The sequence below is a fragment of the Castor canadensis genome, chromosome 6 (assembly GCF_047511655.1).
Source record: "Castor canadensis chromosome 6, mCasCan1.hap1v2, whole genome shotgun sequence".
NCBI classification, from domain to species: Eukaryota; Metazoa; Chordata; class Mammalia; order Rodentia; family Castoridae; genus Castor; species Castor canadensis.
Window position 1 is genome coordinate 97,143,539 of NC_133391.1, and position 14,176 is coordinate 97,157,714.

At 38.0% G+C, this 14,176-nt stretch overlaps 1 protein-coding gene across 1 annotated transcript in view; it reads left to right on the plus strand.

The window, feature by feature from the left end:
• Window positions 1-14,176, plus strand: part of Pcsk1 (proprotein convertase subtilisin/kexin type 1) — a 35,598-nt gene that overhangs the window by 17,183 nt on the left and 4,239 nt on the right. Inside the window, exons 8-11 of the mRNA XM_020161236.2 lie at window positions 835-1,047; window positions 3,507-3,607; window positions 11,825-12,058; window positions 12,938-13,095. Of these exons, the coding sequence (XP_020016825.1) occupies window positions 835-1,047; window positions 3,507-3,607; window positions 11,825-12,058; window positions 12,938-13,095 (706 nt within the window). The remainder of the gene's footprint in view (window positions 1-834; window positions 1,048-3,506; window positions 3,608-11,824; window positions 12,059-12,937; window positions 13,096-14,176) is intronic.

The following is a 14,176-nucleotide window of genomic DNA, read 5'->3' on the forward strand; positions in this document are numbered from 1 at the left end:
CATATATATAATTTATATACATATTTTTAATACATATAGTCATTTTTGGTGCTGAAGACTGAACCCAGACCCTCACACATACTAAGCAAGTACTCTGACCCTGAGCTAGGTGGTGAACTTCTTGACAAAGCCCTTCTCAATTTTAAATGCACTTAGAAAGCTGAATCATTCTTCAGAAGGATAGAAGTTTGGGGTTAAAAAAGTTTCCCAAACCATGTTGTCTTCTGCTGTAAACATGCCTGTGTAATACTTGTGCCTCATCAGTTGCTTTGTCACTTGGCTCTGCTGCGTTCTTGCACAGATTCTAAAGCCTTGTACTGCTATACAAGAGGAGACAAAAGTACAAACTTCAGAGAGTACAAATTGAAGTCATAGAAAGAGTGGCCTTCACGAGTTCCATTCAATTCAAAAGTCCCTGTTAATGCAGCTGTGAGGCAGATCTGAATAATGCCTGATTTTGTCATTCTATCAGTCAGGCAGAAGACTCAGGCAGAAAGAAAAAGAGGAAGTTCAAACATTCAAGGGTAGTGACACAAGCCAAAGGAAGTGTAAAAAAATTACCAGCAAATACTAAAGGCTAGATTATGAATCTGCATAATAAAGAAAAGCACTTGCACAGCCCCACCTGGGAGAGCCCAGATTACAGGAGGCTACCAGGCCAGAGTCTCCTGGTTTACAATATTCCATGCAAGGAGATTTCTGACATTGATGCTGAGGGCCTGAGGTTAGAGATAGACCCTGGTCTTTGAGACCTTCATGCATTTATTTACTAAGGTTTGACAGTGACTCTAATAGATGATAATAGATGCTATACATTCTGGCTTTTCTCTTTAGGGGAGACAAGGAAAGGGCTCTATCTTTGTCTGGGCTTCTGGGAATGGAGGACGCCAGGGAGATAACTGCGACTGTGATGGCTACACAGACAGCATCTACACCATCTCCATTAGCAGCGCCTCCCAGCAAGGCCTATCTCCGTGGTATGCTGAGAAGTGCTCCTCCACACTGGCCACCTCTTACAGCAGTGGGGATTACACCGACCAGCGAATCGTATGTTGCTTTTGTCTAAGTGTCTGCCTAGGTAGGAGAACATGGCTTGCATTCAGAATGACCCTCCTGACTTTGGTGGGGATGTCTTGCTTAAGTTTGATGTCTTAGTCGGGGAGACTAATGCTTACTCACTTGAAAGGCTGGTGCACACTGGGATATTTTATCTCCAGGGATAATGACACCTCTGCCAAGATGATCTTCCCTCTCTGTCATTTCTTAACTCAGCCCTGAGAAGCCACCAAACCTGTCATTACATACAGCAAGTCTCCAAATACCTTTTGTGCTTGTCTGATGCTTCCCTGGAAATAGGCTGAAAGGAGATTCCAGGGCTGTAGGGGCCTAGCACCCTTGTACTTGTTGATCCTTTAATGACAGGGATATAGTATGACTTGCCCTTCAGCAAATGATAAAAATACAATGTCTACACCACAGATGTTTCCTAAGTACAGATGACCTGCAGGAAAATAACAGTCTCAGTTTCCCCAGAGGTGAACCCCTCAGCATCTGGGCACTTGGCTCAGGATGGTGAATGCTCTAAGAGCTCCTCCAGCCTGCGCTTGCCTGAACCTTCATTTCTGTGAGTCAGACCACCCAGGGCAATTATTGGATTTCCTTTCAAGGGTACAATGATGAAGGACCATTTGGAGGCTTTAAGAACAAAGAGAGGCAGTTTTAATTTAAAAAAATTAAAGCCTCAAATTTTAAGTCCTGACACAGGAAAAACCAACTAGCTAAAATATGTAGATCCTAATCTCAATGAAATAGCAGGTCACAATACAATTAGCTTGTGGGCAAACCCATAATAATTACCTTGGAATGTGTATACAATTCCCATTAATGGCTTCTCAACAAAATTATCAGCGCTAATGTCATCTTCATTATAGGATTACTATTTTTGTAACTCTGCCTATTTCTGCATCTAGTTTAGGCAGTAAAATTGTGTGGTCTCCACTTAGATGTGCTGGCCTTCCCCTATCATGCTACTAGAATAATAGACAGTGACATTCTACCCAAGGGTTCTTTATGGAAGACATACTTTGTAGTCTTTGAAAGGGGCATATCAGCCATCTGCCCCACTTGTGTTCAGAGCCCCTGGCTATTGTCATTCCTCTGGGGATTCAGAGCTGTCTTTAGAAAATGGCCTGTTACACACTTTAGAATTAACATTTCCTAAGCCTCTGCCCCTTCTCTGGGCTACCTTACACCAGTGCAGGGGAAGATTTTCCACCCTTGTAACGATCCCTCCTTAGATAAACCAGCCCTGGGAGAGCCAGCTGGTAGACTGATTCTATTTGAGAGAGTTGCAGTAGTGTAGCTTTTTTTTTCTTACGCAAACCTCTTCCCCAGCACAGTCATATCTGGGGGCTTATTTGCGTCAACAGGTAAAAAGGGCATCTTTGCTTCCGCAGCTCTCTGAGGAGCACAGCCACCATAACTTGAGAAAGCCAGTGACTCCATGTGGGAAGCCAAAGGAGGTGATAATAGAACAAATTATTTTTTTACACCTCCCTCCCACACGTTGAAATCTCTAGCTAAAAACTCTAGCACTGGAGTCCTGGTGGGTGTCTCGTTAGTAATCCTTTGGCCCAACTGCTTGCTCAGGCAGCAGCTCTGAAGTTCTTAAAGCAAAGTGATTGGAGGTCTTTTTGGTTTCTTTGCTTCATCTCAGTAACCTCTTCATTAACCTAAAATTAGTCTGCATAATTCTTTATATGCAATAATATTGTGCAAAAAATAGGATCTAGCCCAAGCCTCAGAAGATGAGTCAGGAAATGTAAACCTCATTTTACAGATGGGAGAAGCAAGTGATATGCCCATGGGACACATCTAATAAGTAGCAGTTCTAGAATTTGAGCCCAGAATTATGTCCAGCACACTTTTTATTTTGAGAGCATGCCATTTCTTTAAGAGTGCAAATGTGGACACTAAGTCATGGTCGTCCAATGTAGTCAAAAGTGTACAAACTCCACACTAAGCAACTTTTGTCCTAGTAGTTCAGGTGGCTAAGAGGAAAATAGCTTCACATCCATATGCTGCAGAGATAGCCAGATGTCAGTCTGGAGGCCAGAGGGAATTTTGTATGAGGCAGAATTTCTAAATATGCCAGACCACACAATGGACCTGATGATTAATGGGTCAGCATGATTCACAGTGATTCTGAAACAGTTCCTTTTTTATAGACACTTCGTTTGGGAACCTCGGAAGAGAAAATATTCTTAGTGGGAGTACTTCATCCCCAGAAAAGGCATCTTGCTGCCAGAATTACAGACAAGTTGCACATAGAGGAGAGTGAACTAAAATACCAGCAGATGGCAAACATCCGCCCATGGTTTAGAGGAGGAAGTAGGGAATCGAATTAGCTGAGTTTCCTGGTCATAGCAGATGCAGATCTTGGTATGGTTACCCCTCTCACCTTCCTCACATGTCCCCACCTTTCTCTCCTCCCTGATGCTGTCCAGACAAGTGCTGACCTGCACAACGATTGCACAGAGACCCACACGGGCACCTCGGCCTCTGCGCCCCTGGCTGCTGGCATCTTCGCTCTGGCCTTGGAAGCAAAGTAAGGCCCAAAAGGCTTCTAATTACCTTTACTGAGACTATTTCTTCTTTCTAATAATGCACATTGTTTCCTGAACATGTGGGTATAGGAGAAATTGTGGAAAACTGCACAAAACAAAGATAAGCAATTTTTCTGCCACTTAGAGCTAACCATTGTTTACATCTCAATGTAGATTTAATACAGTCATATCTTACAAAACTGCAATCTTAATATACATCATTTTGTAATTTTCTTTAAATCTACTGTGTAATATATTAAAAATACTTTCTCATATCTAATTTCATGCTCCTTGACCTTTAAAAATTAATGTTCTCCCAGTAGTCCTCTTTCCACTCAGCTCCAAGGCTTTCTTCATCTTAGGCTGAATTTTGTCCATATAATTTCCCATGGATCATATTAGGAACAGAAAGTTTATAAAATATATTTTTAAAAATGCTATATAAACCTAGTTCTGAAGCTGACATACCACATCAGGGGACATGAGAATGAAAGATAAGATTTTTATAGTAATCCATTATATGAGTGCAAATTTTAGTAACGTCATCTAATCATGCTTAAACACTCTTATCCATATAAATTTTTGTGATCTATGATAATTTCCTCAGAAAAAACACTCAGAATATGAATTTCTGGGTCAGAGATCAGGCATGTTCTTATGATTTTGATACATACTGAAAAGCCATTCCATTTATATTCCCACTAGGACTGTATGGGTGAAAGTGTTAGTTTCTGAAACACTTACCAAAATGACTTTTAAAGTGTGTGCTATTTTGATAGGTGAAAATGGTATCTCAATTAATACTCTTTTACTGCTTTATTAATGAAACTCAGTATTTTATATCCTTTGGCCATTTGTCTTCCATAACTTCTTCTTTATGGTCTTGATTTTTTTGTTGTTGTTTTTTTCTTGATTTCAGGTTACATTGTGGCATTTACAAAAGTTCTTACAATGTATCAAATGTATCATACTTGAAATCACCCCTCCACATCTCTCCTTTATCCTCCCTCCCCCGATTTGGTTTATGGCCTTGGTTCAGAAAAGCTATTATACTTTCTCAGTTTGACATTTACCTTTTAATTTGGTTTATAGACAATTTTAAGGTAATGAAGTTTATATGTGTATAGTTATGTTTGCCGTTCTGTTTCTCTAAGGATTCTTTCTTTGCTTTTATCCTCAGAAAAGTCTTAACTATCCAATATTAGATTAACATTTATTTGTCTTTTATTATAGCTTCTTTACTATATTTAAATTCCAAATCCTCTTTGAATTTATTTTAGTGCATGATATTAAAAGCATTTCTTTCTCATGATGGTTACTCCATAGTCCAATACTTAACAAGGGGGAAAAAATCTACTTATCTCCCACTGCACATCTGCTTTCTCATGTTGCGTGGTGATGGCTACTCTTATACATTAGCTTCATCCTTTCCAATGAGGAGGTTATCCAAGTAGAAGGTACATTTCCCCAGAGAAAAGGCAAAGCAATCCTCTCCTGTTGTATTTGGTAGACAAGTTTCACAGAAGCAGAAGAGCAAACATCTTTACTCTAAGTGGGAAAGCCCTGAAACAGATAAGCCTTTTTCCAGGATAGTCCAGTGTAGTTATAGGAGCTCTGGGGCTCCCTGTATAGATGGGTCAGAGTTCCTGCATATCTCAGTGATGAGATGGCGCAGTGGCTAAGCAAGACCATCTACCAAGGCTCTTCTCAAGGGTCTATCTATTCAGAAGGGCTGTTTGATAAGGGAAGAAGCAAATGCAGGTGTTCAATCAAAGATTCTGGGCCTGAAAGAAAAACTATGTTCAGAATCTTAATATACTTATAATAAGAAGGAAATGGAAAGAGGACAAAATCTACAGATGCAAGCTAAGATTTGCATCAGCATATCCAAACCAATGTTGAGAGGAAATAATCCAAATAGTGAAATTTGCAGGGATTACCTGGTTTCAAGTTCTAACTATACCACTAGCTGTGTGGCCCGAGGCAGATTAATTCTCCTGTCAGGGCTCCATCTTTCCATCTGTAAAGTAAAAGAGTCAAATCAGACCATTTTTTCAAATGTGTTCCCTTTATATGATTGTCAGATCTGAACAGGAATTGCTGGGTTTGGTAGTAAGAGATCTAGGGTGGAAGAATACATAGAACAGGTTTGTGATATTTATGACTGCAGAAGACAGACTTAGCCACAGAAAGCGCTTCAAAGAAAATCATCCTTAAAATTTTAAGTACGGAGCTTTTCTTCTTTACTCAACACCAGTCAAATGGATACTAATATAATTAGTTAAGCCTAACCCATTTTTGTGTAGTGACCAATATAGAAGAAATACCCACCTAGCTGAACAGTTAAAGTATTAATTTCATATAAGAACTGAAAAATTTAAATTATACTCCCCACTTTCACAAACTTGAAACCTTTTTCTATACAAGGGAAAAATGATCTAAGAATAATGTAGCCTCATTTGTCTCATTAGTCTCTGATAGGCTATTTCTAAAGCAGTAACTCCATTGTTACAAAATATTTTGGTGTTTTCAAAGGGCCCACGAATCTCCTTGGTACTAAATGCAGAATTACTTATGGGTTTATGTATGGAATCTTTCTGGGAAATGGTTTGTAGGTTACAGTAGATTCTCATAGTATTCATGATTTAAGGGGCATTAAGAAGAGTCTGTGATCTCCCAGGTGCATAAGAATTTAATTTCCTTCATTTTGATTCCATTCATCAGTAAGAAGGACATGATCTATCTTAAAATTTATATCCTTCCTTCCAAAGTACATAGAGATTATTGGGATATCTGTTCACAATTAGATGGTTTTCTAAACTCTATTCAATTGCCTATCCCAAGGCTATTTTATCAGAAAACCCAAATGCCAGATTATATAGAAGAAAGATTAAGCTTTATCTCTAGACAGTCAAGATTGAAAGAATCATCCAACTGTGCACAACTATGGAGGCTGAAGAGCTCTTGACTAAAATTGTCAAGAAAAATTCAATATTTATCAGGTCTTACCATAGGCCAGATACTATACTAATCTTGTACATACAATATTAATTCTAATCGTTGCAACATTCTTATAATAAATTATTAGTTGTATTTTATAAATGACAAAATTGAGACTTAGAGGGGTTGAGGAATATAATCAAAATCTTAACCAAAATCTCACAAAAAGATTCAAACTCTCATTGTCTGACCCTGAAGCTGTGTTACCAGAAACTACACAGTACTGCCTCTCATGGCCCTGATAGGGAGAGGAATGTTGAGTGGAAGCCTGTCATCCCAACAAATAAAAGAGGGCTAAGAAGACTGAGGCTGATATGAGTGGACATGATCTCTAAGATCATATAAGTTTCCAGTTACAGACTACTTACTTACTCTGCTGCATTAAATGTATGCAGACAGGGAATGGGAAAGAAAGTTTCTAGCGGAAATATATACAGAAGAATAATTTCCTTCCTTAGAACAGTGAACCTTTAACACCAGTGCATGTAATACTCACTGTACGAGTCTATTTGACACTTCGATTTCCAGATCATATTGCCAGAAACTCAGATTCAGAAGTTTCTGATATGCAGTCCAGGAAGCATCCCAGGTTTGTTGTTATTGTTGTTGACAGTACTGGGTTTAAACTCAGCGCTTCTCATTTTTTAGGTAGGTGCTCTACCACTTGAACCATGCCTCTAGCCCTTTTTTATCTGATTATTTTGGAGATATGGTCTCTCTTTTTGCCTTAAGCCAGCCTGGACCTCGATCTTCTTGTTTTATGCATCCAGCTATAGCTAGGATGACAGCTCACAACACCATGCCCAGCTTTTTCCATGTTGAGATGAGGTCTCACAAACTTCTTTTCTTGGGCTCACCTTTAACTGCTATCCTCCCTGTCTCAGACTTCCAAGTTAGGATTACAGGTGTGAGCCACCAGCACCTGCCTCCCTGGCAGTTTTAATGCCAGTAGTACTTTAACCAAATTTTGAAAGACAACTGCCATAAAGAACTATGTTTCCTACAATGTCATCCAGCTTTGATTGAGAAGATGCCCATTAGGGCACTTAATAGGTAAATCCCAAAGAGAAAAATAACTTAAGAGAAAGAAATTCTTTGCACAAATGCCTATGGCACCATCATTAGTATGTAGCGAATAAATCTAAGAAAGCTGGCAGGCAAAGAAAGCTTTCTTCAGTCTTCTGAAGCAAGATGAAAAGAATCAGAATGATTTTTAATAAGGAAGAAAAAACTTGAAGTGAACCATTGAATCCCTTCATACCACTGGAGCTATTAAGCAAACAGGTGAGCCAATCTTAAACTGTTATTAATGTCTGGAGAAAGCGAAATGAACTTTCAATATTACATAAAGCCTTTGGGAAAAATCCCAACAACAAAAATCCTGGTGGATTGTGAAATGTTGGAAAGTTAACATTACAAAATCTTCAACATCTGGATTCACTTAGATAAGACTAGAGGCCAAACCAGGTAGCTCCTGAGAATTTTTGCTCTGGAATTTCATCTCCAGATGACTTTACCTACATTTCTTCTAATGAGAAGCAATGTTTAATTTCAATGTTTAATTCTATAACCCTTATTTTCTATTAACATATCTTTGGTTAGCAATGCAGTGCATTTTCAAATTTTTAATTATTTTGGAGGCTTTTGAACACTAATTAATAAGGGAAGACTGTCAATAATGAGTTGCACTATTGTTAGCTGCTCCTTTTCATTTGCAAAATGTAGGCACACAAATGAGGAATAACTATTAAGAATGTTTAATTTTCCTAATTGCATGACAAGGAAGTTCCTTAAATATTTTTCTAAGACTAGATAAAAAAAACTAGAAACACAATAAGAATTGCAACTAAGTAGAAATGTTTTACAGTGGAAATACAGAAAGTCTACCATTTGTATATGATTAGTATCCTTCTCCCCCCATCCCTCTTACACATGCCTTTACACACAGGTGACCCGAGTGAGAAACTGGTTGGTTGCTGTTGATTACCTTGATAAAGGGGTTTTTGTTTAAAACTCCTTTTAAAAGACTGAAAAGAAACAAGCATTTCAATAAAATGCTTTATGGACAGTATTAGTTTCTACCTTCAGAAACTTGCAATTTCTGCTCAACTAACTAATGATTCCTGAATGTGGGATAGCCAACAAAGAAACAAGAGCTACAAAGAGGCATTTATAACGTTAGGCAGATAGAAGATCTGGATAGTCAGGAGTTCTGGAGATCATTATAACCAACCCTCTCATATTTTAGATGAGTAAACTCAGGCTCAGAGAGATAAAGTAGTCAGACTTACAGTCATAAACTTCTTTGGCAGTAGAATACAGTTTAATTTGTATCCTATTGCCACCTGTTCTGGTCCTGTGATTTGAAATGACATAATTATCTTCATTGGTCATATGCTTGTAATCTTTTTACCAACTTCTATTATTTTTGCTGTAACACAGAACTAGTTAGAAAGTGGGAGTTTTTTCAAATATAAATATAAAATCATGCTCTCCCCTCAAACATTTTCACCAGTAAAATTTGGGGTGGAATTTTCATTCCTTGTTTTCATTATTTACTGGTGATTGTGACGCAAGTGGTCTGAGACCCTCTGAGAATCACTGAGCTGAAGTCCTTACTTCTCCGGCAGTCCCTCCCTGAGGCTCAGTGGTGTATATGTCTAACAGGAACTCAGCTCAGTGGAGGGAGAGCATGCTGAGATCTCAGGTGTTGGAGACACCCATTAAAGCAACAAGCGAAAATGAAAGAATTAAGCCTTTAATTACCTACTGCTCTGGTATAAGCCAGAGTGTAAAACGAGAGAAAACGCAGACTAGTCCAGTTCTCTTTCCTTCCGTGGAACAGCACATGAGCCAGGTGGACCAGCATGGACTTGGGACCCAGCTCACTGTTGAGAGAGTCATAATCCAGCAGTTTTATGGACCCTGTGGCGTGTATGCAGAAGGGGCTTGAGGGAGGGCAGGAGTGGAAAAGTACAGGCTACTAAGTCAGAGTGGGGGAAAGTGTCTTTATGGTTTATCCTCCATCCTCCCTAAGGAAGCCTTCACAGAGGTCCCTGAAGAAAAAGTGACCTAGGAATGAAGGCACTCACCCACTGGGGCTAGGAAGTGCATGTAAGCAAAGAGCATGATAGGCCAGAAGGACCAAAACCCTGACTTTGACTCTCTTCACAGACAGTAATACATTGATTGTGCACCAAGCTGGCCAACAGCCTGCCAACAGAAGTCTTTGTAATTACCTACAGTCAGGCCTGAAAACACACAGATTTTTAACCAGGCCACCCAACTCCTCAGCATTTAGACTCTTTCTTACTATCAGTGCATTGTTTAACGAGTACTTTATTGGCTCCGGGGAGAATGTAGCAAATTAAGCCAGATTCCCTTGGTGATTGTTCTAAAGCCTTGTGGTAGATAAGAACCTTGAGGAGTAAGTATTTGCACATTATTTATTAACTAATGCTTGATTGGCTTGAGGGAAACAATGCATGGTGTTTGGAGGGCAAGGAAAAGCTTAAGGTCTTAAAACAATCTAATCAGTAATAGCAATAAGTTTTCAAATTATAGCATGCTGTTTAACATAGGTATGTATATTCATTCATTCAACCAACAAGTATTTACTCAGCATATCGTCTTGTGCCAAGTATTATTCTAGGTGTTTGGTACATATCACGGAAGAAAATTCTTGCGAAGAAGACAGACACTAATAATACACAAAATAAATGAGTTGTCCAGTATGTTAGAAGGTGGTAAGTGCCTTAGAAAGAGAAAACGTATAGAAGGGTAAGAGTTCTGAGTTACTCTCACAGGTAAGAACCTGTGAGAGGATTGAAATCCTAGAGAAATCAAAGAGATCCTCATTGAAATAGATCAAACAATTACATGCCAATTTACCCATATTGCTGCCAAAATAATCTCACCACAACTTCTGACCTTACCTCTTCCTTGTCAAAAATCCTCAATGATTCCTACTGCCCAAAGGATAAAATATGAGCTCCCTTTTGTGACATTCAGGATCCTCATTGTTCTGGGTCAGTACTCCTCATCTCCTCTTCCCTGCTCCAGCACTCCTGAGTGTAATCTGGCCTCACCCTCTATACCCTTACCTTGGTGCTTTACTATGGTTGCTGGTACTCTCTTCTTGACATTCTACCAACCCTTTCAAGTTCAGCTCAAAAAATTTCTTCCCAGAAAAGCCTTCCTAGGTCTTCCCATTCCATGAAAATTCCTTCCCTATCCTGTCATAATACATTAAGTTATGAATACAGCATTCAACAGATAGTTATAAAAAGACTTCATTTTTTTTTTTTTACTGGATTGTAAGCATCTTAAGCCACCTCCTTGAATATCTTCACAATATTTAACACAGGGTCTTGCAAGGATGATCTTATATAGCTAAGAGTTTCTTGTCAGTTTTTAAATAGTTCAGCCTTCAGTATCTGCCAAGGATCAGTTCCAGGACTTCCTGGAGATCCCAAAATCTGTGGATACTGAAGTCTCTTAAATGAAATGGTATAGTATTTATTTTAAAAAATCTATGTGCATATTCTCTTATGCTTTAAATCATCTCTAGATGCCTTATAATACCCAATGCAATGTGAATATTGTGTTACACTGTATTGTTTAGGAAATAATGATATGAAAAATAGTTCTATGTGTTCAGTACAGATGCAGTGTTTCTAAACATTTTTTTATCTATAGTTGGTTAGCTCTGAGGATGTGGAACCCATGGATGTGGAGGGTTGACAATAAAAACAAAAAAGGCAAAATGTGGTTAAGAGTAGGTTGCTAGCCCCTGCCTTTCAAATCTAACTCTTTCTAAGAAAAGTCAAGGCATCATCCATGTGTTCATAATACTGAACATGCTAAGTGTCTTCTTGGCCAGCATAAAACTAGAAGACAGAAAGGAGTGGTGTCGTTTAACTTTTTTGCTCCAGTAAAATGTAAATTAGAAATCAGGGACAGTTTTATACTTCAACAATGCTAAGGATTGAATTTTACTCATAGTAAGAGCTTACTGACATGTTATAGGTGGCAGTTTACAATAGGATATACTGTATTTTGAGTTCTAAATAACAAAGCACACCAGCGGGCACTAGAATAAGTATAATTACAAAAGGCACTTAATAATCCCTGAATGGAGATGTTTGTTTTTAGCACTTGCTTTTAGAAGGGAACTTCATTTTGTCCCTGAAAGACATTTTGGGTCACTTCCCCTGCAGCCCAAGTCTCACCTGGCGAGATATGCAGCACTTGGTCGTCTGGACCTCTGAGTATGACCCTTTGGCCAATAACCCTGGCTGGAAAAAGAATGGAGCAGGCTTGATGGTGAATAGTCGATTTGGATTTGGCTTGCTAAATGCCAAAGCTCTTGTAGATTTAGCTGATCCCAAGACCTGGAACACTGTGCCTGAGAAGAAAGAATGTGTTGTAAAAGACAATGACTTTGAGCCCAGGTAAGTATCTCCAAGAATTTTAAAAAAACATGTTCCTATGTCACAATTTGATTAAGGTGTCTGTCACTCTTTTTCTTTCTTGCATATCTACCTTTCTGAAGTAGGTAGAGATGCAGTTTGTCAGTGTTCTTTGTGGCTCTCCACAGCAGACCAATAAATCATGTTAGCATATCTGCATTTTCTTCTTGCAGACTACCTACCACATAGCATTAAGTCTAAGATGCACTGTCATTTTATGTGCCATGTAGACAAACATTGTCAAACTATGACCAACCAACCGTCAGTTCATTCTCAACTCAAAGATGTTAATTTCTTAAAATGCATCTTAAGACAGATAAAATTAGTACTTGCCACCCAAGATTACCTAACACCTACTTCCAAAATAGCCTTACTTCATGCTATAGGGCTATGTGATTCATGGCTTTTCTTCCTTGTACGATCCTTTACCATATTCCTTTTACGTAGATCACGTCTGGCCCATTATATCTGGCCATAGAAGCAGAATCTTCCATAAATGTTTTGTTTCTGTCAAGGCATTCATAATGATTCTGAAAGGTCATTCAAGCCTTGGAGGATTTGGGAGCATGCTTTAACCTAGCAAGGTCTTACAGATGAAATCATTTTTTCCTAAGAGGGTCTTTTTACTATCTTTTTTTTTAATGGATCCAAGACAACCCTGCCTGAATTTGATTTTACAACAAGTAACACCATATTTAAGTATTTGTGTTCCTTCCTATTTTTCTTATGCATTAAATTCATTTATAACTAATCCTAAACTGAGTTCTACTCAGTCTAGCTGAGTACTAACCAAGAATGATGTGTACATGTGATGAAAGAAGAGATATACTTTATTGAATGCTGATTCCTTAATGTACTTAGAGCCCTGAAAGCCAATGGAGAAGTCATCATTGACATCCCAACCAGAGCTTGTGAAGGACAAGAAAATGCCATCAAGTCCCTGGAACATGTGCAATTTGAAGCAACAATTGAATATTCCCGTAGAGGAGACCTTCATGTCACACTCACTTCTGCTGCTGGTAAATTTTTTTTTAAAAATTCTTCTTAACCATTCAAATTTTAAGTATAAATTAAATGATTTCAGACCAATGATTGTTTTTATTTATTCATAGAACTAAGTCTCCTAATATGCATTCTAAAGTATTAAAAACATGCTTATTTTCCTTGGTGTTAGGTTTCCTCTGCCCTGCTCATTCTCACTGGTTTTTTTTTTTTTTTCTTTTTCTTTTTCATTCACTGGTTCTTAAACAACCTAAAAATGTAGCCTGTTCAAAAAATGCCAATTAATAATACTTTCTGAAGTCATCCATTTCCAAACTATGCTCAGTTTCCAAGGTTACTGATCTCCCATTTATTTCTCTTAGGGAAAATGTTAGTGAGAGTTAATCAATTAACAATACTTGCACATATATCTGACATATCAAAGGAATCAACTGAAAAACTGAAAATCTTGATTCTTAAAAGATTGAAAAGACTAATAACATCCCCACAATGATATTGATAAGGTCATATGATAGGACATACGGACATTTGCCCTAAGGGTGTTTTAATTAAGATGAGCTGAACCACAATCCAATGAGGCATTGTCCCAGTACTGTTTCATATTTTGATAGGACTCAACTGACTAAATTCAATTTTTATAGGTAATAGATGAGAAAAAATGAGCTACCTCTGTGATCCCTTTCTAGCATATAAATTCCTGGAGGTTTGGAGTGGGCTTTGTTGATTTTAGAATTTTGCTCTCTAGATGTCTTGAAATTGGCCTGAAATACTGGTAGGATGGTTTTTTTGCACTGATGGATCTATAGCTTATTTGATTCTTTTACTTAGAAAGTAACATTATTTATTGATCTATACAGAGCTTGGATTTGCACATTTAAAGTTACTCTCACTATTAGTTTTTATAAGAGATTATGAAATTAACAGATCTTTTAATAAATTAAATTATTAATGGTAATTAATAATTAAGTGGTAAGTTAGTTTTTATATCTACATTACAATACTCAAGCACTGATTAATTTTCAAGATTTTCTTTTACATTTCAAAATGATAATTCCACTAAAATATATTTCATATCTTTGACTCTCTTATTCAATCTAA